At 52.0% G+C, this 23,230-nt stretch overlaps 9 protein-coding genes across 9 annotated transcripts; 6 read left to right on the top strand and 3 right to left on the bottom strand.

The window, feature by feature from the left end:
- Positions 1 to 446: 446 nt before the first annotated feature.
- On the top strand, positions 447 to 2,093 carry J4E83_008841 (uncharacterized protein; the record flags this gene model as incomplete). The annotated part of the gene is made up of 1 exon (XM_049335734.1): positions 447 to 2,093. One exon carries the CDS (start codon positions 447 to 449, stop codon positions 2,091 to 2,093), a length of 1,647 nt encoding a protein of 548 aa, XP_049185230.1.
- A 710-nt stretch (positions 2,094 to 2,803) lies between these two features.
- J4E83_008842 (uncharacterized protein) lies at positions 2,804 to 3,346 on the top strand (the record flags this gene model as incomplete). The annotated part of the gene is made up of 1 exon (XM_049335735.1): positions 2,804 to 3,346. The coding sequence occupies one exon, from the start codon at positions 2,804 to 2,806 to the stop codon at positions 3,344 to 3,346; it is 543 nt and encodes a 180-aa protein (XP_049185231.1).
- An 82-nt stretch (positions 3,347 to 3,428) lies between these two features.
- J4E83_008843 (uncharacterized protein) lies at positions 3,429 to 4,778 on the bottom strand (the record flags this gene model as incomplete). The annotated part of the gene is made up of 1 exon (XM_049335736.1): positions 3,429 to 4,778. One exon carries the CDS (start codon positions 4,776 to 4,778, stop codon positions 3,429 to 3,431), a length of 1,350 nt encoding a protein of 449 aa, XP_049185232.1.
- A 900-nt stretch (positions 4,779 to 5,678) lies between these two features.
- On the bottom strand, positions 5,679 to 6,229 carry J4E83_008844 (uncharacterized protein; the record flags this gene model as incomplete). The annotated part of the gene is made up of 3 exons (XM_049335737.1): positions 5,679 to 5,897; positions 5,978 to 6,061; positions 6,212 to 6,229. The coding sequence occupies 3 exons, from the start codon at positions 6,227 to 6,229 to the stop codon at positions 5,679 to 5,681; spliced, it is 321 nt and encodes a 106-aa protein (XP_049185233.1).
- Positions 6,230 to 7,960: 1,731 nt separating this feature from the next.
- J4E83_008845 (uncharacterized protein) lies at positions 7,961 to 9,397 on the bottom strand (the record flags this gene model as incomplete). The annotated part of the gene is made up of 1 exon (XM_049335738.1): positions 7,961 to 9,397. The coding sequence occupies one exon, from the start codon at positions 9,395 to 9,397 to the stop codon at positions 7,961 to 7,963; it is 1,437 nt and encodes a 478-aa protein (XP_049185234.1).
- Positions 9,398 to 9,776: 379 nt separating this feature from the next.
- J4E83_008846 (uncharacterized protein) lies at positions 9,777 to 11,141 on the top strand (the record flags this gene model as incomplete). The annotated part of the gene is made up of 1 exon (XM_049335739.1): positions 9,777 to 11,141. One exon carries the CDS (start codon positions 9,777 to 9,779, stop codon positions 11,139 to 11,141), a length of 1,365 nt encoding a protein of 454 aa, XP_049185235.1.
- Positions 11,142 to 11,977: 836 nt separating this feature from the next.
- J4E83_008847 (uncharacterized protein) lies at positions 11,978 to 12,639 on the top strand (the record flags this gene model as incomplete). Its single annotated transcript, XM_049335740.1, has 3 exons — positions 11,978 to 12,428; positions 12,472 to 12,545; positions 12,592 to 12,639. The coding sequence occupies 3 exons, from the start codon at positions 11,978 to 11,980 to the stop codon at positions 12,637 to 12,639; spliced, it is 573 nt and encodes a 190-aa protein (XP_049185236.1).
- Positions 12,640 to 14,987: 2,348 nt separating this feature from the next.
- Positions 14,988 to 15,988, top strand: ADK1 (adenylate kinase; the record flags this gene model as incomplete). Its single annotated transcript, XM_049335741.1, has 4 exons — positions 14,988 to 15,150; positions 15,212 to 15,264; positions 15,315 to 15,469; positions 15,526 to 15,988. The coding sequence occupies 4 exons, from the start codon at positions 14,988 to 14,990 to the stop codon at positions 15,986 to 15,988; spliced, it is 834 nt and encodes a 277-aa protein (XP_049185237.1).
- Positions 15,989 to 22,188: 6,200 nt separating this feature from the next.
- On the top strand, positions 22,189 to 22,646 carry CHZ1 (Histone H2A.Z-specific chaperone; the record flags this gene model as incomplete). The annotated part of the gene is made up of 2 exons (XM_049335742.1): positions 22,189 to 22,335; positions 22,482 to 22,646. The coding sequence occupies 2 exons, from the start codon at positions 22,189 to 22,191 to the stop codon at positions 22,644 to 22,646; spliced, it is 312 nt and encodes a 103-aa protein (XP_049185238.1).
- Positions 22,647 to 23,230: the final 584 nt, after the last annotated feature.

Consider the following 23,230-nt stretch of genomic DNA (forward strand, 5'->3'; position numbering starts at 1 on the left):
TCTTGTTTGAAGAGCCTTTCCTTTCTAGACAACGAAATGGGACCTGCGTATTCTGTCCAACTTCACTGTTTGCTCCCACCTTCAAAGTGAAAGTAGTCCAAATGGCAGCTGGAAGGCGATACTATACTTTAGCGTCACAGACTTTGCGCGCCACGCGATTACCCAAGTCCACGATAATCACAGACACTACGACCATGTTGCTACCTGGAGAGGTTCACATGCCTCATCCAACCCCCCCGCCATATGTGGTCGCAAAGACACTGACCCAATATCTCTTTGGCGAAACCACACTCCCGTCCTTCCTTCAGCGATACGGCGATATTTTGGTGGCAATCACGGGAGGCGCAGCTGCAGCAACGGGCCTGTGTTGGTTCTTCCAGCACAACAGATGTAATCGCAAAAGGATCCGGCTGGCTGTCTTTCATGTTGTCCGCACACTTCAGATCATGCCTGACCTAGAGGAACGTATGGAGGAGATGCCAGAGGATCTTTATAAGGAGATTGCCCATGAGGTCGATCGGATGATCGGCACTTATTTGACTCTGTCAGAGAGTGAAACTACTTTTAGAATGGCCAAGCGCAAGCTTTTGGATGATTACGAAGCATTTGAGAGAGAAAGAGAGGCTGAAAGGAGAGTAAGAAGGAGGGTAGACGATGCGGCGGCAGGAGACGTGCCTGAGATCACAGTTCAGTCTCCATCTTCCACAGGTCAACCGGAGGGAAGTCTGGTTCATGAGGAAGAAACACAACAAGATGACGAGCTAGAAATGTATATGCTAGGCTACAATCCGACAGCACCACACTTAAGCCCAGTACGAGAGCGTCCCTCGCCCACTTCTCCCGATATCGATCTCAACTTCTCGGACTTCAGGATACCGTCATCGGAACAGAGTAGAGGGAGTCGCGGAAGTCCATCCAGTCTAGGCTTTTTGAACAATTACTCCTCTTCACCGCTGGCGCGGCCGTCGAATCCGACGCCTCGTCGTGGTCGAGGCGGTCCTTACAGCAGCGACGATACGCCTTCGCCACAACGCTTGGGCCCCATAGACCTTTCTAGTGAAGATGTTCCTTCTGGTGAGGACGAACAGCCAATGGAACGTCCATCGAATCCCACACCGCGCCGTGCCCAAGGCTCTATAGATGTACAAGTCGACACGCCACGACCGAAGACCGCGCGTGGGACTAGACCTGACCTGGATCAGGAGAGTCATGACCTTTACACTTCTCCTGCCTCTAGAGACGACACCTCACCAGTGCAAGAATCACCTCGACCGCGCATCACCAGCAACGACATTCGTGAGCGTCGCGAGAGGGCGCGCGCTTCAGATGTCCAGAAGACCGCCGTAAAGCCGCGCAGTACCGTTGCGTTACGCCAGCCGCCCAGTGCGTTGGCCGCGAAGACCCAAGGCGAAGTTCCAGGGCGATATCTTTCCCCCATACGAGAGGGCATATCTCCACATGTGAGCCCTGCGGAAGGCACCAAACAGTATCGCGTTGCGGAGACACGCAAGCTTAACAAACAGTTTGAGGGTGAGAGGGACGAGCGTCGAAATTTTCGGAAGCACATACCGCCGATTGGCGATCAACCGCTTGAGGATGAAGAAGGGCAACTGGCCGAAGGAGCGGATGCGGAAGGACAAGAAGCACCTCCTGAGTCCAGTGGAAGTGAGATACCATCCAGATTCGCATCGATCGATCCAAGAGGTGAAGAAGATGATGATAGAGTGCACTTCGAAGACGCAACCCAATATCCCTCATCAACAGGAGCTATCATGACGGCATCGCCAGCAGTCCGCCACGACAACCCATTACCTGCTACTGCGACTCAAATTTCTTCGCCGAGATCAAGGCCATCACCTCAGGCAGCGACTAAAGGCCAATCGCGAAGGTCGGCGGCTCCAAGCCCACCCGAAAGGACTACGGAGAAGGCGACGAAGGCACCTGCAAAGACGCCTGCGAAGACACCTGTGAAGACACCTGCGAAGACACCTGTGAAGACACCTGCGAAGACACCTGCGAAGCAAAAGGCTCCACCGACAATCGGGACGCGGAAGAGCGGAAGAATTGCAAAGTTGAAGGGTGAGAAGAAGTGAACATTAGTGCTGAACTTTGTTCATGGTGTCGAGGAGGTGCTGGTCGATGTTTGCATACTTCAATTGATGATTTGAATGCCGCTGTCACACTTTCTCTCAAAGTCATTTTTTGGCATGCTAATGCATCATTATGCTAATTGGAGAGGACCACCATGTTGTCGTGATCAAGATTGCCGCTATGCCTCCAAATGACGACGTGACGTCATCAGTCCTTTCCTCAACCATCTTCATCTTCATCTCCTCTTCTTTTCCGACCATTGCATCCTCAACAATTTCAGATCGTGACCTGCCAAAACTTACACATATCTCAACAAAATTTTTGGTCGACTACAATAGGGTCGCTAACAACGGCCCTGCATGGTGGCTGACCGTCAGCTGGTCAAGTGATCGGCGTATTGCCCTGGTTTCATTCATCATTGCCTAAACCATGATTTCAGGCCTTCAATCGAAACCTCATCTTTCGAGTTTCCAGGTTCGTGATAGGCTAACCGGCTACCCGTTTTGACAGTCTCGTGCTATGCGCCACAGGGCATGGCTGTTCACCGACGACACTGAAGTGTCATCTTCATTCAACAAAAAGATGAATCCTTCGTAATGGTAGAAGTATAAGAATATCATTGCTGAGCTCACATAGTAGTATCATCAACACAGCTTCATAGTTTCTATCAGTGCCCACCACCTCAAACAACAAACCACCAACACCACCCCAAATGGCCATCCCTCAACCCACCCTCTCCCCCTCTCACTTCCACCGCATAACAAACACTTCCAACCCCTCCAACCCTACCCTCGACATCGTCAACGACCACGGCACCCAAAACAGCACCGGTCTCCTCAAACTAACCCGCGAAGGCTACTACTCAGGCCAATTTTGGGCTTTCGTCCCCTCACCCTCAACCTCAATCCCCAACTCCTACCGGCTCCGTACATGGTGGCTAGGTCCAAACCGACTCCTCGACGTCTACGCAGAAGATACTTCGAAAGCGGTGTTGAGACGGGCGGACGACACGCCGCATGCGCTTGATTGGAGGATTGGCGAGTGGGACGATGGGAACTGGTGGATTGGGAATGAAGCAGGTGGTGTACTGAAGGTTATGGATGTTGGTGGGGAGGATGGGAGGAGGGTTGTGTTGAGGGAGAAGGATGAAGGGGTCAAGACGCAGAGGTGGAGGATTGAGGTTATTAGGGAGATTAGTGAGGACGAGTTTTATGATAGGCCTGCTACACCAGAGGGGGGAGAGGGCTGTGTGTGAAAGATATTGACTTGATGTATTCAATCGTAGAATTCGTTTCTATTCGTTCCATCTATATACACATGTTCTTGATGCATCATATCTACGAAGCAGGGGCAGCGGTGCCGTATGGGATCGCCTTGGCGCTCTCAATGTCCACGTAACCGTACTTGCTTCCGGTCTTGTCGTCGGAGAAGCCTTGAGCCCAGGTACCCATGTCTTTCTGGAAAGCCTCGAAGTTCTTCTCGTCGCTCAGGTCGATAGGCTGCTGGTCCTTGCCCAACTGCCTGATCTGTGTTCCTGCCGCAACGTTGGTGATGCCGAAGTCATTGTCGTCGGTCAATTGGTTGATCGCGGCGTGAACCTCGCCGTTGATGATCTGGCGAGGAAGCTCGGGCTCCTGGGTGACCGGACGAGCGAGACCAACACCATCGACGGTGTTGAGGGCATCGACCATGGCAGCGGCGCTCTTGAAGCCACCAGTGACGTAGGTCCTGGTCTTGGAGAGCGAAGGTGTAATCTTCTCGGCGAAGTCGAGGAAGAAAGCTTCGCGCTTCTTGGTGGACTCGCGCTTGTGGCCGAAAGCAAGCTGCTCGTAGGTACCACCGGACAACTCAACAAAGTCGAAGCTGTTGTCCTCAAGCAACTTGCAAAGGGTTGCGGCCTCCTCGGTACCGAAACCCTTGTCTTGGAACTCAACAGAGTTGAGCTTGATGCCAAGGACGAAGTTGGAAGATGTGCGCTTGCGGACTTCCTGACCGATCTCGGTGATGATGCGTGCGCGGTTCTCGAGAGATCCACCGTACTTGTCGGTACGCTTGTTGGTGCTTGGGGCAAGGAATTGTGCGAGCAGGTAGCCGTGAGCTCCGTGAAGCTGGATACCGTCATAACCGGCCTTCTCAAGGTACTCAGCTGCGTGAGCGAAGCCCTCGATGACGTTCTTGATATCCTCGTCGGTAGCGGCGCGTGGCTTGGCGAAGGTCATGCCCATGACGTTGCCCTCTAATTGTACGTCGGATGCGGAGATGGGGTTCTTCTGGATGCTCTCGGTTACCTGGCGACCTGGGTGGCTGACCTGTCCGACGATCAAAGAGCCGTGCTTCTTTGACTGTGTCGCAAGCTCCTTGAACATCTCAAATCGCTCGCCCTCGTACTTTGAGCCACGGGGAATGATGGGGTTGCCAGCAGCCTCCAGGTGGTCGTACTCGATCATGATGTTACCGGTCAGGATGACGCCGAACTCGCCCTCGCCCCATCGTCGGTAGACGTTGACGAGGTTCTTGGAAGGAACACCACGAGCTTCGAGGTTCTGAGCATCCCATGATGATAGACGCTCGGTCATAGCACCCTTGAGGAATCGGTTCTGGGCAGTCTTCTTGGAGAAAGCAAAGTCGAGAGGCTTTGCCAAAGGAGCAGGGTCCTTCTTCTCGGCTTCATATCTTCTTGGTGCCATGTTTGCGGAAATGTGAATGGGTATCTAACAAAAAAAGACGAAAGTTTAGTATAATAAGACTGATGTTTGGAAGTTGTGTGTTGTGAGTGAGATGCGAACTTGGCGTGCGATCAATGGCGGTCTATATGTGTTTCGTTAGTGCTTCATCGGCTTTTTGCATTTCTAAGCTTTCCCACGAATATGTTGCCAAACAATGACGGACTCGTCCGAGATTGATCCATAGCCGCGTCATAGAGGTACGCTATAGGCTAGGGCCCGGCTGCGACACCTCGGCAGATGTAGGCAAAGCACCGTGATCTAGACGCGCCTCTTGCGGGATGCCAGAAGATCGCGTTAGGCTATATGGTGGAAGAGATGGCTGTGGGGTTGAAGTGTCGCGCTGGAGCAGCGGCGTGCGTGGCGTCATTCTCGCGTTACAAATCGTTCAGGAACCGGACGAATCGGACCGACGATGTTGCGGTTGCGTGCTATCACGTGTCGGTGAGCTGTCAGGAACGCCATCGTCGGAACACGATCCTATCCGACACCAACACCATGTGTTCGGCAAATGCCACGTCTATCCATCGACTGCCGGGACCAATTCTATAGACTTCGAAAGCGTGCCTAAAATCGGCATCGCCTTTCTCGCTGCACGGATGAAGGGATCCGCCCACCGACCGCCTCGTCTCTCCACAGAGCACCAGACGATACCTAGGTACTCCTCGTCAACAGACGCATCACCGATACAACATGGCATCTTGAAATATCGAGATTTTGACGATTATATTTTGCGCGACGAGTGTAGGTAACTAAGACACACGGTGGGTGGCTACGCTATGTTGGAAAGCATCGCCTTCAAATTCCTTCGCTCCGCGAAATGCTCAAAGCGTTTGTTGCCTGCCAAGATGAATGCAATCGCCCTTACTCCGCCAGCACCGATAGTCCGGTGAAAGGAACTTCCTGGCACTTGTTCTGCTCGGTGATAAGAATCTCGTCGCCAGCCTGGCAATTGGTCGAAGCGAAGACGCGGAGAGACAGGCCCTTGTTGCTGTCGAATGCAACGCTCTTGCCAGTGTTGAACCCCTGACACTTGTTGTTACCACCTTCGCCGAAGTTCTTGTACTGGCCGGTCTCGCAGTTCTAGAGGGAGAGATACAAGTCAGCGGGTGTTCATGACAAGAATATCGCCTTGCGGAGGCTCACATCGGGATATGACTTACGCTAACGGAGAAGGCGCTGACCGCGGGAGTGAGAGCGGCAGCAATGGCAATGACGGAGGCAAGAATGAACTGCATCTTGAAGTTCTGGGAGGAACGGTCAGCTGGAGGCAAAAGTAAGAGATCGACAAGACGCACTGTTAGAGTGTTTGAGGTTGAAGTGGAAGTGAGTTGCTGAGGTTTGAGGATCGTGTTGGATGATGAGCTCTCGAAGGGGCAGCAGCCTGATACTTATACCTCATCTAGGCTCGACATGCCATGCTGGAAAAGCACAGTATCGACATTCCAAGACGCGTTCACAGCACAACAGCGAAGCTTACGATCAACCTCTCCAGGCGCCCAACAGTGGGCTCTCTACTCGGGGTCGCTATGCCAGGTCGAAGTGGCTAAACCTCGGAAGCCTAAACGTCACCGCGTTCTGAGCGCAACAGGTCACTGCGGATGTCTTTAGGCATCCAGTGACTGAGGCGAAATGGTGGTTGGCAGACGCAGATCGACGAATCGTGATACACCGAGGACCAACAAGGCACGTCTCTCAAGAGTACGCGGGCTGCTCGCAGCGTTATGGCCCTTGTCCAGTCACGCCAATGAGCAGAGTGTATCTTGGTCCTGCTTTGGCAAGACCGCTCGTGGCAAGCTGACGTTCGAGACGGTATCGCATCCGTGAGTATAATTTCTAATTCCAGTGTTTCCTCCCCAGTGGCCGGCGCTCCACTCCATGCTAAAGGGCTGTCTATCGATGGATGAGGCGTATAGGCATCATTGTTCGTCATCTTTGGGTAACACTTTCGTCGCCGCACATGCGATGATTGATGAACAACGAACGTTTAAACGCTTGGCGATGGCAGGCCTTACACTACCGGTACTTGTTACACCCATGTACACGTACCATGATCAGCAAAGCTAAGGATAATCGGAGCCCTGGAGATGTTCCAAGCCCGGCCCAGACGCTCTCATCACTCTTTCTTATAATTACGATCGTCAACAACGAACCCACTCATGGCGACGCCAGCCACGATCCGACGACGACACAGGGCACTTCTTCAATCCTCACCGCTGCGCATCAGAGACGGACAGGAAGCTTCCACCCGCTCATACAGCGGTTTCGCTTGCCTTAGGCCACCATCCAAGATCAATTCGCTGGAGTAACTTCGGTCTATCCACAGCCAAGATCGCACTTCCACATTTGTCCCGCAGACCAAGGCGGTATGTAAACATATAGATATCTGGGCAGCTTGGCTCATCACCTTACCTCTTCAACTCGATACTATCTTTTTGGTCGTTGAAGTAACATGTTTTCAATCATCATGACATATCAAGAAATGATAGCAGCCCATCAAGACTACGTACGACAACAGATACTACACCGATATCCGCTATCCGTCAGATCAGAGGATGCGGGATTTCGCGGCATGCAATCCTTCGACGGGCCGGTAGCAGGAGTCTGGGGAGCGGACCCACGCGGCCCGCCTGATCTACGTGAAAGAAACGCCGATGCACGCGCATCTACCCACCTACGCGCGTTCTTTGGGGCCTGGAGAACACTGTATCCCGAAATGGGACCATTCATATGTTACCAAGCAGTCCATTTCAGGCTCGGTGCTAGTTCGGTCCTCCCACGTCGCCGAATTGGCCAACCCAGATCTTGGCCAGCGGAATGGTGGAGTAAGGCAAGCAAGGCATATTTGTAATACAATCGTACATTGTGCAAAGTCAGTGAGCGTAACCATGAGAACGACGCCCGAGGTTGAGCTGTCTTGATTGCTGGGATTATACCCAGCCCTATCTGAAGGATGGTCGAACTATTCATTAGCTGACATATTTCACTGCATTTCTACCAAGAGCTGGTTCCAAAGGCCACCACAATACACTCTTCCAAAGATCTGCGCCTGCTAGATCACAGCTTATAGAACGTATAAAACAAATTTGAGTAGATTACATCTAACTCCCAAGCTACTCAGACCTCTTTCTCATCCCTTTCATCGCTCAATGGGCGAATTCAAGGAACTCAGAAAGGCGCTCAACAAAAGATATGTAGAGCTCGACAAACGGCAAGCGGTTCTCAGATATCAATCGTTTCCTCGTATCCCGGACAAGGCTTAATAGAGGCAGAGAATCGATTCGAAGGTCAGCGCGGGCCCTCGTGCAGGAATAGAGGATGCGGCGTAGCTCCCTTGAGTAAGGCGCATCCTCTGAAGTTTCGAAATTCTCAGGCAGCATTGCCTTCTCGTCCAGACAGGTAGGAGACACGACGTTCTGCACAACACACCACGTTAGTCGACCGATCTGATACACATCGACGGCTTTGGTGCCATATTGACCCTCCGGTGGCACGTATGCAGGGTCCATACGCGGTGTTTCCTCTGCCTTTGGATATTTGTCTTGGTCCAAAGTACTAATTTCTGATTGCCGCATGGCGCAGCCAAAGTCGCCTAACTTGACGATCGGATACTCAGTCTTGTCGCCGGTACTAGAAGTGATGAAGACGTTCGACAGAATGATGTCGCGATGATATACGACATCCCAAGAGGCGTCTTCTTTAGCCTCCAGGCATCCATCTTCAGGCTCCTGTTGCTCAAACTTTTCGAGTACATTCGGACCATAGTGCAGATAAACAGCCGCGTGTACCAGGCTCTCCAAGATGTTCCAAACGAAGAGCTCAGGTACTGGAAGTTTCGCCTCATAGGCATATTTTGCGAGGAAGTCAAACAACGTACCTTTGTTGCAGTACTCCGTGATCATCCATGCCGTATCGTGTATGCTCTTTGGTGCGGTACCGTCGAAGAACTTGATGACTTTGTCGTGCTGCAAAGTCCCGAGAATATCGAGCTCTCGCTCAGCGAAGCCGAGATAATCTCTGGGTAGGGGAAGAGTCTTCATGATCTGTGCGGAATTATCAGGGTTGTTCTCGTTGTGGACTAAGTAAATACCACGGTTGAAGCTTCCGTCAACGTCTTGCAGCTTCGAGGCGATGCGCCATTTTTCACCAGCTTTATCGCCGGTGACCTTCCCATCGATCGCAAACCGCTCGTCTGCTATCGTGGAGGCAAACTTGCTATTCAGCATATCAAGCAGCGTACACATGTCCATCATCGTCAGCTTTCCAGGGGGGTTGCCATTCCTGGCTTTATAATAGCGGACAAAGAGGCCGAATGCGTGGTGAAAGCCTGGATATCCCTCTGGATCCTCGGGGTAAGTTCGCAGATTCATCTCTTTTATAAACCCTGTGAATGGAGCTCTATCAGGAGGGTACAACCAGGAGATATCCTTTGAAATACACCAGCGCTTGAACTCATTGAAGTAGTCTGAGCATTCCGGACCTTCCGGTTCTAGCTCATTGAGCCATTGGGGTGTTGAATGCGGTGCCACGCTGTCGTTGCTGAAATTCGTCGTTTCCGTTGTACTTGAGCTCTTCGAGGCCATGGTGAAATCTGCAACGCAAGAGCTACGCGATGTATGTCTCTGTCAATTGTTGAAGCCGAACTAGTGACGGAAGAAAGGAAAATTAAGGAATGCTATATACCGTTTTGGTATATAGTGCTGCTCCAAAACAGTATCACATGGTATATCGATAACGCATGACGTTGTGGAGAACGATATCATGATTCGCGTACACAACACTGTGCCGCTATGAATTATCTGCATGCCGTTAACAAAGTACACCCAGAGGTATGTGCACGGCGTATTTGTCCACTGAGTATATACCTTGATCGTGATGCTGCTGAACTGTCGATAGCATCTAATTCTTGTGCGTTTTCATCGCCCAAAGGTACATCGAAATCCCCTCGATACTGCTCGCCAAATGCCTGTAAACCTGAGCCACGATATGTCAGAGGGTGCTTACAAGCGTCGCAACCGAGCCGATAGCGGCACTTTCACATGTGACAGTGAGACCGAGAGGTTCTGCGAGGCAATGCTACGCCTTGCCGACTACCTGATCGAAGAAGACCCCACACTCGACAAGCCCGATCAGCTTACCCTACGTTACTTCAGGCGGATCTACCAGATTCCAGACAACACTAACTACGTTATTACTAGATTCTTGGACCGTACCCAGCTGATCACATCGCCCTCTGACCCTGCTGATGCACCAGGTCTGGCTCATTGCATACGACTTGTGTCGAATAACGAATCTGGAAGTTGGGCTGACAACCGGGCTGAGAACGAGCGTGCTGTCAAGAATTTACTGCTAGACCGAGCAAACCGAGCATGTAATCGCGATATCTTCACTGTTGGAAAAGTCGTTGGTGGACGATGGGCTATCGAGTCCGAACTGGGAGGTGTTGACGGGACTTTCAATCAAGGCATCCGTTTGGCGCGTGGCAATCAAGACGACGAGATGCGCGTCATGAAAATCCTACCTTCAGAAGCCATGTATCCTGGCTTTCAAGCCAGAGAGATGAACATCTTGAGCCGCCTAGATCATCGCAACATCATCACCCTCTACGACGCGCATCTTCCTAGCCCAGTAACCGAACGCCATGCCTCGCCCTATCTCGTAACAGAGTACTGCGACAAAGGCACTCTAGCCGATCTGATCAAAAACTGGAACGAGCGCGGCAAGCTTATCCCAGAAAGCTTCGTCTGGCAAGTCTTCGAAGCCCTGGTAACAGCCGTTCAGTACTTACATCACGGATCCTATCCCTACAACGAGGCGGCCTACAATTGGGATTCTATCACCCACCGTGACATCATCCCATCCAACATATTGCTAAAAAGCGGCCCGCAAGTCAACCCGAACGACTACCCCGTTAGCATCAAACTAGCAGATTTTGGCTGCGCCATTACCGATAGCGAGATGGAAGCTCATAACTATACCCTCCGTGATCTTCCTCTGGTGGCTGATCAGTACAGGCCTCCAGAAGGGGCGCAAGCGACTGAATCGACGGATATGTATCAAGTTGGGCTGGTCATCTCGCTCATGTATTGCATGATGAACAGCCCTTTGAGGCATCTTTCCGAAGCAGGAAATCTGACCCGGGATGATCTTGAGGGGTATCGCGGGTATTCGCCTGAGTTACGGATGTTCATTGAGATGTGTCTTGATATTGATGAGGATCAACGGCCTGATTCGAACTTCTTTCTGCTGCGCATTCAAAGTGCGCGGAGGTCGTTGCGCAACATGGATAGGTTCTATGGGCAGGTCGATCTTTTTGCAAAGGATTGAGTTTATTTCGGCTACCAAATAGGTTAAAGAAGTCCTTGATAATTGTGACAGTTACAATCCGTTCTCAATACCCGGAAGCTAGTTGCAAGATCTGGGATGTGGTTGCGTGCATGCAAAGCTGATGTCGATTCAATGATGCTCTTGGCATGTTCCTGTTGTTGCGGGGTCGAAAGCGTCGTCGCCGCCGCATTCGGTAACGCGGCTATCGAATCGCCCCTAGCTTACGTAGGTACCTGCCCGAGCACCTGGGCAGGAGCCTGACACTTTCTTCTCTACAGCCTGCATCACACCATCTAATCTCGGAACTTCAGCTGACATCATGTGCGATACAGGCGAGGAAGCCTTTGACAGTGCACGAGCATTGCCACCCGACCGTCATGCATGTCGTACCCTGCGATGCGCTGCTGCAATGCGCTGCTGAGCGCCGAACTCCGTGAGTGAGTGGGTTGTATACTTGTGACGTCCCCGGCGGCTACAGCGACTCACGGCCGTATCAGAAGTCCGGAGCAACTACGGCTGAGGGGTAGTATTCGAAAGCGTGATGCCTGAGAGCAGGCAAAGCGTTTGCTGACAAGTTGATTCGCTACGGATATCGACATAGCCTCGTCGGTCGATAGGCTACAAGGCAGCCTTGCGCTGGGGATATTGACATAGCCACGCCGATCAATATGCTGCAATGCAGCATTGCGGCACAGTCGCCTACCTCGCACGAAAGGTTCTCACGTGTTGCGGGGCTGAACAGCACTTAAAGAAGAGACGCCACTTTTACGAAGCTCAATCCGATTCATAACAGCTAAGTCAGACCTAGGCCGGCACTTTACGAGCAGAAAGCACTCATGGCCGGCGTCATGATTCGAGAAACCTCGGATCCAAGGGTAAACTTCAAGAACGGCTCGGAGGTATGGTCGTTGAGCGGTGGGATAGTACAGTTGTCTGACGATATCGAACCAGGCAAGTGGGCGAGTAGGTTCCTTATTAGAAGGTTTCCTGAGGTTGTGAAAGTTCTACCGATTGATGATCCTCAACAGCCTGCGTGTCTTGCTATTAAGCAATGCATGCAGGGGAAGCCTGGGTTCCTTGGTTCTGGCTATCATAGTGCAGCGTTGAAAGAGACAGTCCAATGTGGATGCCGCTACTGTGGTGCTTTATGCGAGATCACGTCAGAGTCTATTGAGCGAGACATCAGGATCGGTTACTGGAAGAACACCCTGAGTGTTACGTTTGATGCACTCGAAGGAGATGGAACATCTACGGAAACAGTGAGGACAAAGCTGTACACACTGGACGGTAAGTTCGCATGTACTGGTAATGCTAGCTTGACTAATGACAGCACAGCACATGAAGATCCTATTCTTCCTGTTTGGACAGACCTTCCAGGCAATACCGCATCGAGACAGAGCTTTGGTAACATCAAGCGCTGGCTTGATACATGTCTGACTACGCATACAAGCTTGTGCTCAACGTCACGCAAACCTCACGACCGCACCAAGCTACCTGACCGAGTGATAGAGGTGAGCGTTGATACACCACGTCGAATTCGCTTGGTCGAGACGAAAGGACTGGAGGGGCATTATGCATGTCTAAGTCATTGTTGGGGCGGTGAACAGCCATTGCAGACAACTCGGGAGCCAGACACATTGTCCTTTCATCTGCAACATATCCCGGAGACAGCCATACCGCGAACGTTTCGAGATGCTATTACGGTCATTCTTGAGCTTGGAATTTACTATATTTGGATAGACTCATTGTGTGTAAGTCACTTTTGCATTGCCTTGAATGAATTATCATGATATAGGTACTGACCACATAGGCAGATTATTCAAGACGACGAGGCTGATTGGCAGAATCAGTCTGCTCAAATGGCTGACATATACGCTAATTCTACGATAACAATCGCAGCTTCAGCATCTTCAGGTCCAAACAGAGGTCTCTTCCGACTCGCAGACTCAATATATGTCGGCAGACCTTTGTCAAGTGCACCAGGTTTCCACATGAGATATCCAATGGGCCACGGGGGCCGTGATTTGCCACTTCTTCAGCGAGGCTGGGCCTTCCAAGAGCGTATCTTGAGTCCCCGAATTCTCCATTTCGCAGAGCATGAAATCATCTGGGAGTGTATGGAATACGAAGATTGCGAATGTGGGGCCATGCAACTGGATTCTCTAAACAGCCCAGGAGAATATACAGGAGGATATTTCCAGAGGACTATAGACGGAGAATGGCCTGCTACCAAGAGTCATTGTCATCCAAATCGGTGGCGCTCGCTTAAAGACGATCGTGAAAAGATTGCGGGTATGTGGTCAAGACTCATCAGGAACTTCAGCGAGTTGGAGCTCTCAAAGCCAAACGACATCTTCCCAGCTATTTCCGGTATTGCGAAGAGCTTTAGAGAGGCCACTGGTTGGGAATATGTTGCTGGCATGTGGAAAGAAGGTCTGATACAAAATCTCTCGTGGTACACATATCCACCCGCGATTCGATGCAAGATATGGAGGGCGCCTACTTTCTCTTGGGCTTCTCTTCAGTTTCCCGAAAAAGACGATGATCGGGATTGCATTGCATACGAGCATATGGAAGACATTCAAGAGTTGGCTACAGTCGTGGAGGCCAAATCTTCTCCAAAAGGCGCCGATCCTACGGGTCAGTTGGAAAATGCATACATTATACTGTCAGGGACCGTGATACAGGCCACCGTTGACAAGTATTTCATCAAGCCCCTACAATCTTCGACACAGAGCACCGAGCCACTCACGAGTTCTGAAAAACATGACATCTCGTCCACAGATGTATCTAGCTTCAGGCGTCGGAATCGCGATAGTTTCACGTTCCATGCCGACTTCTACCATCAACTGGAACAAGGAGCAACGGTGCATTGCCTGAAACTGCTCGAGGCAACATGGAACCAGGGAAAGAATGCGTCGTACTTGGTACTGTCGAAGAAAAACTCGATACCTTGGGAGTGCCACGGTATGAGGGGCGAATGTGAGTTCGAGAGATTAGGTCTCATGGAGTCTCCACTTCAAAAAAATCATTTTCACCCGAAGAAGGTCTTTGAGGAAGAATCGCCGGAGCATGCCATCCAACACAACGCAGTGGTGAAGATTGTCTGAACTGCAGGATGTAGTAAACATGTGACCGCGGGGTGTCTTGGTACAGATTGACATGAAAGTGGCGGTAGCGATAGCAAATATGCGAGCAGAGTTCTGGACATGAAACATGTATAGTAAAATGTAGTACTTTCTTTATTGAACCATGCGCTTGTACCCTTGCTATGCCTAAACCGAAACGTCAATGCAACGCAGGCGTATTTCTTGAACATATAGTAGGCGCTACATGCAGCTGTGTAAACTTTGGATTCATCCCTTCCAATGCGATACGTAGACGCTTTGCGCGCAACCTTGTGAGATTACCATGACCCCACCTGTTCAATGCTGCTGATGCACTGGCCTCAGAAACAAGACTGCGTCCTGAATTGCACACAGCAACGATGAACAGCTCATCACAACGGTGAATATACCGCTGACACAATGCCCAGCAAAGTCCACGGCGCGTTTTCCTCTGACATCACCGCGCCAATGCCAGGGTGAGACCGAGGATCGGGCAGAAGGGACGCATTTTCCCGCCGCAGCAGCCGAAGTTGAAAGCAGGGACGTGCACAACCGAGCAAGCAACTCGACCGTGAGCTCCACCTCATCCACAACGCGACCTTGCCCACTGCCATTGCGCAACCGTCCTTAATCCCCTCCCAGCGGTCCGCGCATCATCTTACTCTGCTCGTCGTACTCTACTTTTCTCACCCACTTTTATCTTCCCCACCGGACTTATCTTCCTCACAACTTCGGCGCAATGGCACCTTTAGCAGATGCGTCGGTCGACGACCTCAAGAGCACCGTCACCAGCCTTGAGAAGCGCATCGCTGACCTGGAAAAGAGACTCGCGGGTCAGAATGGGGGTGCGCCTGCGTCTGCGGAGAGCGTCAGGATGATCTTGATGGGTCCACCCGGTGCTGGTATGTTCTTCCCGGTTGGAGAGAGGGTAAAAAAGGCGGTTTTGCTTACATGGCATACTAGGCAAGGGTACTCAGGCGCCCAAGATCAAGGAGAAGTTCTGCGCTTGCCATCTTGTAAGTTTTCAGAGTGGGTTGGATAAGGGATTGGGGCTGACAGATCACAGGCTACCGGAGACATGCTGCGCGCGCAAGTCGCGGCAAAGACTGCGCTCGGCCGGGAAGCAAAGAAGATCATGGACGCGGGTGGTCTGGTTAGCGACGAGATCATGATCAACATGATCAAGACGGAGCTCGAGAACAACGCCGAGTGCTCCAAGGGGTGCGTCCCCTCTCCTACACAGTTTGAAAGACATGCTAACACAACCCCACCCCCAGATTCATCCTCGACGGCTTCCCCCGCACAGTAACCCAAGCCGAGAAGCTCGACGGCATGCTCAGCATAACCAAGAAGCCCCTCCAACACGCCGTAGAACTGCAAATCGACGACGGCCTCCTCGTCTCGCGCATCACTGGCCGCCTCGTGCACCCCGCCTCCGGTCGCTCCTACCACAAGATTTTCAACCCGCCCAAGGCGCCCATGACGGACGACGTCACAGGCGAGCCGCTCATCCAGCGCTCCGACGACAACGAGGACACGCTTAAGAAGCGCCTGTCAACATACCACGCCCAGACTGCGCCGGTCGTCGCATACTACCAGAAGACGGGTATCTGGAAGCCAGTCGATGCGAGCCAAGAGCCTGGCCAGGTGTGGAAGAGTCTGCTTAAGATTTTCGATGATAAGGCCATGGTGGCTGGACGGACGGGTAGTCTGCTCAACAAGGTCGGGCTTAAGAACTAGGTGGCCTCCGGCGATGTGAGCAGGGAATGTGGTACCGGATTGCGAAGATACAACTGCGGGTCACGCCTACGCTTTCATACCGCCAGGCAGACGCGTAGAGTCTAGCAGCAGTCGGCTGGTCATGTTTCAAAGCCACGTTACGAGAAAAGTCCACTTTTACGCTTTGGAATGAAAGAATGCACATATGGTTTGGATGGGTTCCTTGTACTTGTACAGATGCATACGCGTGGTGTGGGTGGTCTGTGGGGGCATACACCCTGTGTATTTCAGATGGCTCTTGCGGACTCGTTTTCTGGTAGTTTACCGAGATCGGGAATGCTAGAGATGTTCATGATTGATGCTTATGTGGTCGCGAATGTGGCCTTTTACGTACCGTGGTTCTGCAACCTCGCTCTAGCTGAAGGAGTCTAAAGAGATGCCTTGTCCTGGCGATTAAACATATATAGCATACTGCTCGCAAGTCACTACTCTTATCAAATAGTCCTTGCGCCACAAACACACGTGCTTCCTCCCGCCGCCGCCGCCCGTTCCAACAACGTGTTCCCTAGTCCTAAGTCGCGCGAACCCGTGGCCTCGGCGTTAGCAAAACACAACTTCTCCTAACCTCCGGGGCGACTTGTCACTCCCGCGAAAAAGTGTCTCCAGCGCAATTACTCCACAGAACACGAGTACGCTGTGTATCGTATACGCGCATTCACCGCAGGTGCAATCGCAATCGCATACCTACCTCGAGGAACCGCGCACACAACGCTTCGAGCCTCAAACCCCAGACCTCCGACCTCGAGCCTGCAACGAAACGCGACGAACCCGAATCTCAGCCCATAACGCCTCGCCCGCGCCCAAGAAACGGGCCACAGACACACCTGCCATCCCACCCTAAATCGCACCACACACACGTCCGCCACAATGTCAAGTAGATTCACGCGCGCCGACCCCCGCGACGACCTCTTCTCCTCCTACAACCGCAGCGCCTCGCCCTCGAAATCAAAGAACAAATCCCGCGCTTCCCCCTACAACGCTAGTATAAGCCAGGGATATGGGTATCCTGGTTCTTCTGCGGATGCGTATCCAGGGAGTGGTGGTGGGAGTGGGATTGGGAATGGGAGTGGAGGGTTGTATCCTGGGGGCAGCGCGGGGGGAAGTGGGTATGGGGGTGGTGGGTATGGGGGGTATGGGGTAGGCGGTGGGAGTGGAAGTGGAAGAGGAGGGGATAGAGATGGAGATGGCATATATCGGGCTGCGACACCGAATTCAAGAGGGCAGTACTCGGCGGCTGTGTTGGATGAGTTGGAGAGTCAGAATGATGAGCATGTTGGGGTTTTGACGGGGAAGGTTAAGATGTTGAAGGATGTATGTGTTACCTCTCTCAAATCCCCTTACCACTACCTCCCCTCTCCATTCATCCATCCCATGGAATACATCGCTAACATTCACCCAGTTAACCCACCTCATCGGCGACGAAATTCGCGACTCCACCACCCTCGCCGAGAAGATGAACGACCAGTTTGAGAACTCGAGGCATAAGATAAAGGGCACTATGAATCGCATGTTGCGGATGGCGCAGAAGACGGGGGTAGGGTGGAAAGTTTGGGTCGGGTTCTTTGCGGCGGTTATCTTGCTGTTTTGGTGGGTGTGGTTGGGGTGATTGAAGAGGACGAAAAGGAAGAGGGGGGAAAGGTCGGTATGGACATGGGATATGTATTACAAGGTATACCTAATGTTGATGCTAGGCTAGCTTTAGATGGATGCTTGGAGAAGAGGTGGGTTGTGTTGCATTGCATTTGGCAGGGTGTTGAGGCGTTTAGTTATCACGAGGAGATTTGGCACAGCAAAGATGCAGCGCACATGTTTCAATAGAGCGTGGTATCCTTCTACGGTACATCCTTCGTATTCAGATGTTTCAAAACCATGGTAGGCGTATTGCTCTCAGGACGAATTATGGGACTACCTGCTCAACAGGGTCCGAAGAGAAGCGAGCACGTGAGGACGACTGCCTAAACTCCTGCCTGAAATACTGGGTTTCTGTCGCTTTCCTCTCTCTTCAGTTCCCGACATTTTCGCCTTGACATTGCTCCTCACTGTCCTGGACGAGCCATCTTCGATCCACCTCTCAGAATGACGAATATCATCTCCTCCGGCCTTCCAAATAACATACCCACCCGCGACCATGCCGACTGGCCTGTCGCAAAAGACTACTTCATGTATCGACGCAGCCTTGATCGCGCCATAAGAGACAGATGCTACCACTACCACAACCCCGATGACGATGGAACATGGTGCAACGTCCACAACAAACCCGATCGCGAGTTTGTCTTCATGCCGCTGCGAGTCAACGGCAAGAACCATCAGGTCAGCAACACATCCAATCTTCCCGGGCTGCCAGCTGAGCTAATTTTGGATATTGCAGACCGCCTAGCACCGATTGACTTACTCAGCTTCCGTACAACTTGCAAGTACATGCGGAGTCTAACGTGCACAAGGGATGCTCGATCGCGCTTGCTACAGCTGCGTGCTGAAGACATTGACGAACACGCATGGCAGCAACGTAAAGACTGCTTCAGAAGGATGGCGGAGTATGAGGACTCTAATAACGCTCTTTACAGATACACTCCACGTGGCAAGCTCCTCTGCAGCTACTGCATGGACCTACACCCGGCTTCCTCCTTCGATGCAGTTGAAGCTTCCGCATGCAGCACCGGGAACATACACCGAAGACGCTGTACAGCATCGACAGCCAAAGTGTATCTGTGTCCGCACATACAGCTAAGTTTTGACGATTTGCACCAACTCCAGAAAGGCCCTGCTAATAGTTTTGTGTGCACGATCTGCACAGCAAGCTGCACGTCAGGGGCCAAGTCGGCTGCCTCGAGGGACTACTGCTCGCTATCTCAAAGAATGTTCCTGCCCCTAGACAGCAACCGGTACATGTGGCCAACACCAGGCTGTCTCCCCATTCGAGGCGGTACACTTCATTGTAACTCCTTCTCCGACAAATCCAGGATATTGTCCACCCTTCGCAAAGTCATCCAGATCGCAAACATGTACATCTGTCCACATGTGCATAGTAAAGAGAAGGTCTGTGGAATGCTCGGGTCCATGATAGAAGATGCGCTTTTCCGCCGCCGCAAACGGAAGCATAGCTTCTATGATTCCGCGCCGTACCAGGCATCTCAGTTCTCAGGTTGTGCGAAGCCTGGCTGTGTGGCCGGAGTTGTAGTCCGTCTGGAAGAGGCCGGGATCACTATTGAGACTTCCAGGGAAGTGAAGATTACAACAGTAAGATCGGAGAATTGGATAGTGAGTACGCAGCCTCCAGTGGTTGATGCTCGGAAGTAGGCAACTGCTGGATGCTATTCCAGGCTCGGCTGTGTGAAACGTGTCTTTATGGTATTGATCCCTGGATAAGACTGAAGGAAGCAAATTAGGCCAGATATATCGCTGTGGCTCAACAAGCCGAGCTACCCATTACATACAAATACACTTCCTCCCTTTATCCTTCCTTTCCTCTCCCTTAACCTTCGCACCCCCATCGTACTCCCTCCTACCCCTCATCAGAATTTCATCATTCACCTCTTTTACACCCCCAACATACTCACCCCTTAGCATCATCTCAACCTCCTCAGTCAACCTTTCAATACCCGCTATAGTCCCTAGCCCAACATGTTCTATGTGCCCTTGCTCGATAGGCGCGGAAAGGCCTTGGAGGATGGCGTTGTATCTGTTGATGTAGGGTTCAAAGGCTGGGGAGTTGCGTCGCTGCGCGATGTTGATGATGATGGTGCATCGATGAAGGGCTCTTGTTAGACGTGGATTTGTGGATGGTGAGTTCGGGGTTGGGGGTGGAGGGGCTGTTGGGCTTTCGGTAGCTGGTTTGGATGACATTGTTGGTAATGTGCAGTAAAAGGAGTAGAATAGGGTAAACGGTTTATGAGGAGGCGTTGAGAGTGTTCAGTGGAAACAGAATGTAAGTACATCTATCACAGCTAGATTTATGCGTCGTCACAATCGTCACAGGCTGTCATTGATAGTTGGTAGTAAGCTGGCAGAGTGTCTCCAGCGATGCTTGGAAGTAAAATCCACGTACATTTCTCAGTTACGTCACACGTCTTTGCAACGAAGCAACTTCAACACACATAACATACCCTCACATATCCTCCACCCAATCCACAAATACAAACCCTGTGCCTCCTCCTCCACAGCCACAAAATCGCCATCATGAAACACCCACACATATTCCCCCGTCGAAACTCCTTACCAACAGAACGCACAACCTTCCTCCCACCGCCCAATACACCGCTCACTCTCTCCCTCCTCACACCGCCCCGTCACCCTTCTCCCATTAACCCACAAAAACTCCTCTTCACACGCTACGAGCACACAGCATATCTCGCAAACACTCTCTTAGCAGCAATGCAAGAGGTGTTTTACCGTGTCGTACCATACCCGTTTGACAAGAAGTTGTTAAGGAGTATACATAAGTTCAAGCCGCTTTTGTTGGGGGCCGTCAAGAGATTTAGGGAGATGGAAGTATTGTATAGGAAGGCGACAGAGATGAAAGTGGAGATTGGAAGGCATGAGGGGTTTGATATGAGTATGGAGAGGGGAGTGGAGGAGTTGGAGGAGTTGCTTGGGAGGGCGAAGGAGGCTTTTGGTGGGGGCTTAGAGATGTAGAGAAGTGGTGATATCCTGTTATGTGGGGTGTGTCTGTTCATTTGTGCTGTGAAGTATACATGTCAATCAAAGCCCAGTAATTTCATGACAGCAGCCTTTTCGATTCTTGAAGAACAGTGAGCCAATGCGAGTAGGCGGGTTGTGACCATCGCTCGGACTCCGAACGATGACGCCTCCCACTGCACGTTTGCCATGCAAACAACCGTCATGCCAGGAAAATAGTGACAGCCCAGCATTCCATACACCCAACCACCTCCATGCCTCGTCTCCCCTTCCTCGTCATGCCCGATATTCATCTTCAGGAACACCTCTCAACCCACATACCAGCATCCCCACGCATCGCCAGCGCGACTCCAACCCCACCCACCATCTTCCCATTGCGCAAAACACAGCACCCCACTACACACATCACGCCCTTCAAAACATCATGCCAACAGACCCCCACGGGCAAGCCCACACAGGCACCTACGGCCTCTTCGACGACCCCGACGAAATCGCACAGACAACCGCGCGCGAAGAAGCGCACGAGATACACCGCTTGGAAGGCCAAATCCGACGTCAAGAACGCCGCGACAGACGTCTCGATCGGAAAGAAGAGAAAGCTGCGAAAAGAGCTGCAGCGGGGAAAGCGGCGAAGTTGAAACCACAGTCGAAGATCGTCGGATTACTTGGCCGCGTCTTTGGAGGTCGGATTCCTCCTACCACCATCGGGGGTTCTGCGGGTTCAGTGGAGGGGAATGCGGGTGGTGATAGTGATGGAGAGGAAGGGGTGAAGAAAGTAGAAAGAGTAAAAAGACCGGGGTATAAGATCGTACGCCGACCGGCGACACCGGATCAGGTGTATCATGCTGAAGATGTGGATGCCAGTGTGGATAGTCCTTGGTTGAGGGAGTGTGGGATGGTCAGGGTTAAGAGTGAGGGGAAGGGGGGCTGTCATATTGTTTCTAAGACGGATATTGAGAAGAGCGAGTAGGTGATGGGTGCGGTGTGGGTGGTTCTATGAGTTTGCGATAATACCCTTGTATGTCTGGAGGAAGCAGCAGCAGCTGAGTAAGGTTCAATGTCGCTTTGGTGGGTGGTCTTTCTGGGCTTGTCAACTCTTTTGAAGCTTAGCATTACGCTACTAGATGCGGGGTAAGGGCATAGTCTGCTTCAAAATAGACTGTTCCGTGCCTGCAAACCCCTCATAATAAAGTCGTTAGGTAGATTCAACGCGTGTCCATCGATTGCGATGATAGCAAAACGTGACAGCGAATAGATGGGGTTGACAGATGTCGATGGTCTGGCCACGCGCGCTAATGTTTGCTATTTGCTGTTTCGAGCAAGCGTTGGCCAGGGGATCGGCGAACTAAGCCCCTTGCAGCAAGCCGCAAGGGAAGGAATAGATGGACAGGGCTTCACCTCGACTTCTGGTTCTACACCGCTGCCGCAAACAAACAACACGCCAACCTCTCAATCGCACCCAAACCCCGTCGCACTCACTACCGCGACCCCCAAACCCCTCGCACACACAACAACGACCCCACACCATGTCGGCCCAGCCAGAGAACCAACAGATGGAGGGCGTCCAGGACCCCGCTACCGACGTCAAGGGCAAGGGCAAGGCCCAGGAGGGCGAGACAGTAGAAGAGTCCATGGACGACGACTCGAGCGACGAGTCTGGCGTTGAGGACCAGGTACGTTCTCCCCCGCGCTCACCGCCACAACTTCACGCGCAACCCAGCTAACATGAGCGCGTAACAGGCCGGTGAACGTAAGCTACCCTTTCCGCGCACTACCACACGCCTGAACGTGTCGAGCTAACACGCAAACAGCCGAGGAGCCCGATGAGGACAACATGGAGGAGATTGACACGTCTAACGTCCTGAGCAGCCGCACGCGCGGTAAGAACATCGACTTTGCCAAGGCCAACCAGGAGCTTGGTGATGAGGATGAGGAGGACGACGATGACGACTTTGTCGACCCTGACGACCAGATGAAGGACTAGATGTGTTGCAGTCGCGACATCCGTCTTGAGGTATGTACAGCCAATTCGCCCTTGCCCAAACAAAGAACCCCGCTAACCGTTTTTGTCTCGACTACAGGACTTCTCCGGCGCGTTCGATAACATTTTCGTCAGCTCCGTATCTTTGGCTAGGGTTATGTGATACATATACAAAAGGCATTTGGGTAGCGGGGAATGGAACTCTTACCGACGTACTGGAGTCTCGGCGCGACTTTGCAGGTATAGCGGGACATTGGGTTGTGTGGATACTATGATGTGTCGCATGGACAATGGCCTGCATCTTGAGCGCGTACATGGCACCAGCGTGCGTTTATGAAATGGAAATGATGAATACCCATGTATTTGGCTTGGCTACTCGCGTGCATGTGAGACTGAAAAGTTAGGCTACACTCGTCGCGTTTATTGCAAGCGATGATTATATCCAGCGATGAACTCGCGGGCTGCTGGACAGTACAAAGATAGACCTTCGCGGTCTGGACAAAGAATGCTGGTTCTCAAACACGCTTACCCCGCCATTCCTTGGTACTTCACGTCCTTCCAACGCGTGTGCACGGTACTACCCCCGT

Source organism: Alternaria metachromatica (assembly GCF_023757995.1).
Source record: "Alternaria metachromatica strain BMP 0045 chromosome Unknown scaffold_27, whole genome shotgun sequence".
NCBI classification, from domain to species: domain Eukaryota; kingdom Fungi; phylum Ascomycota; class Dothideomycetes; order Pleosporales; family Pleosporaceae; genus Alternaria; species Alternaria metachromatica.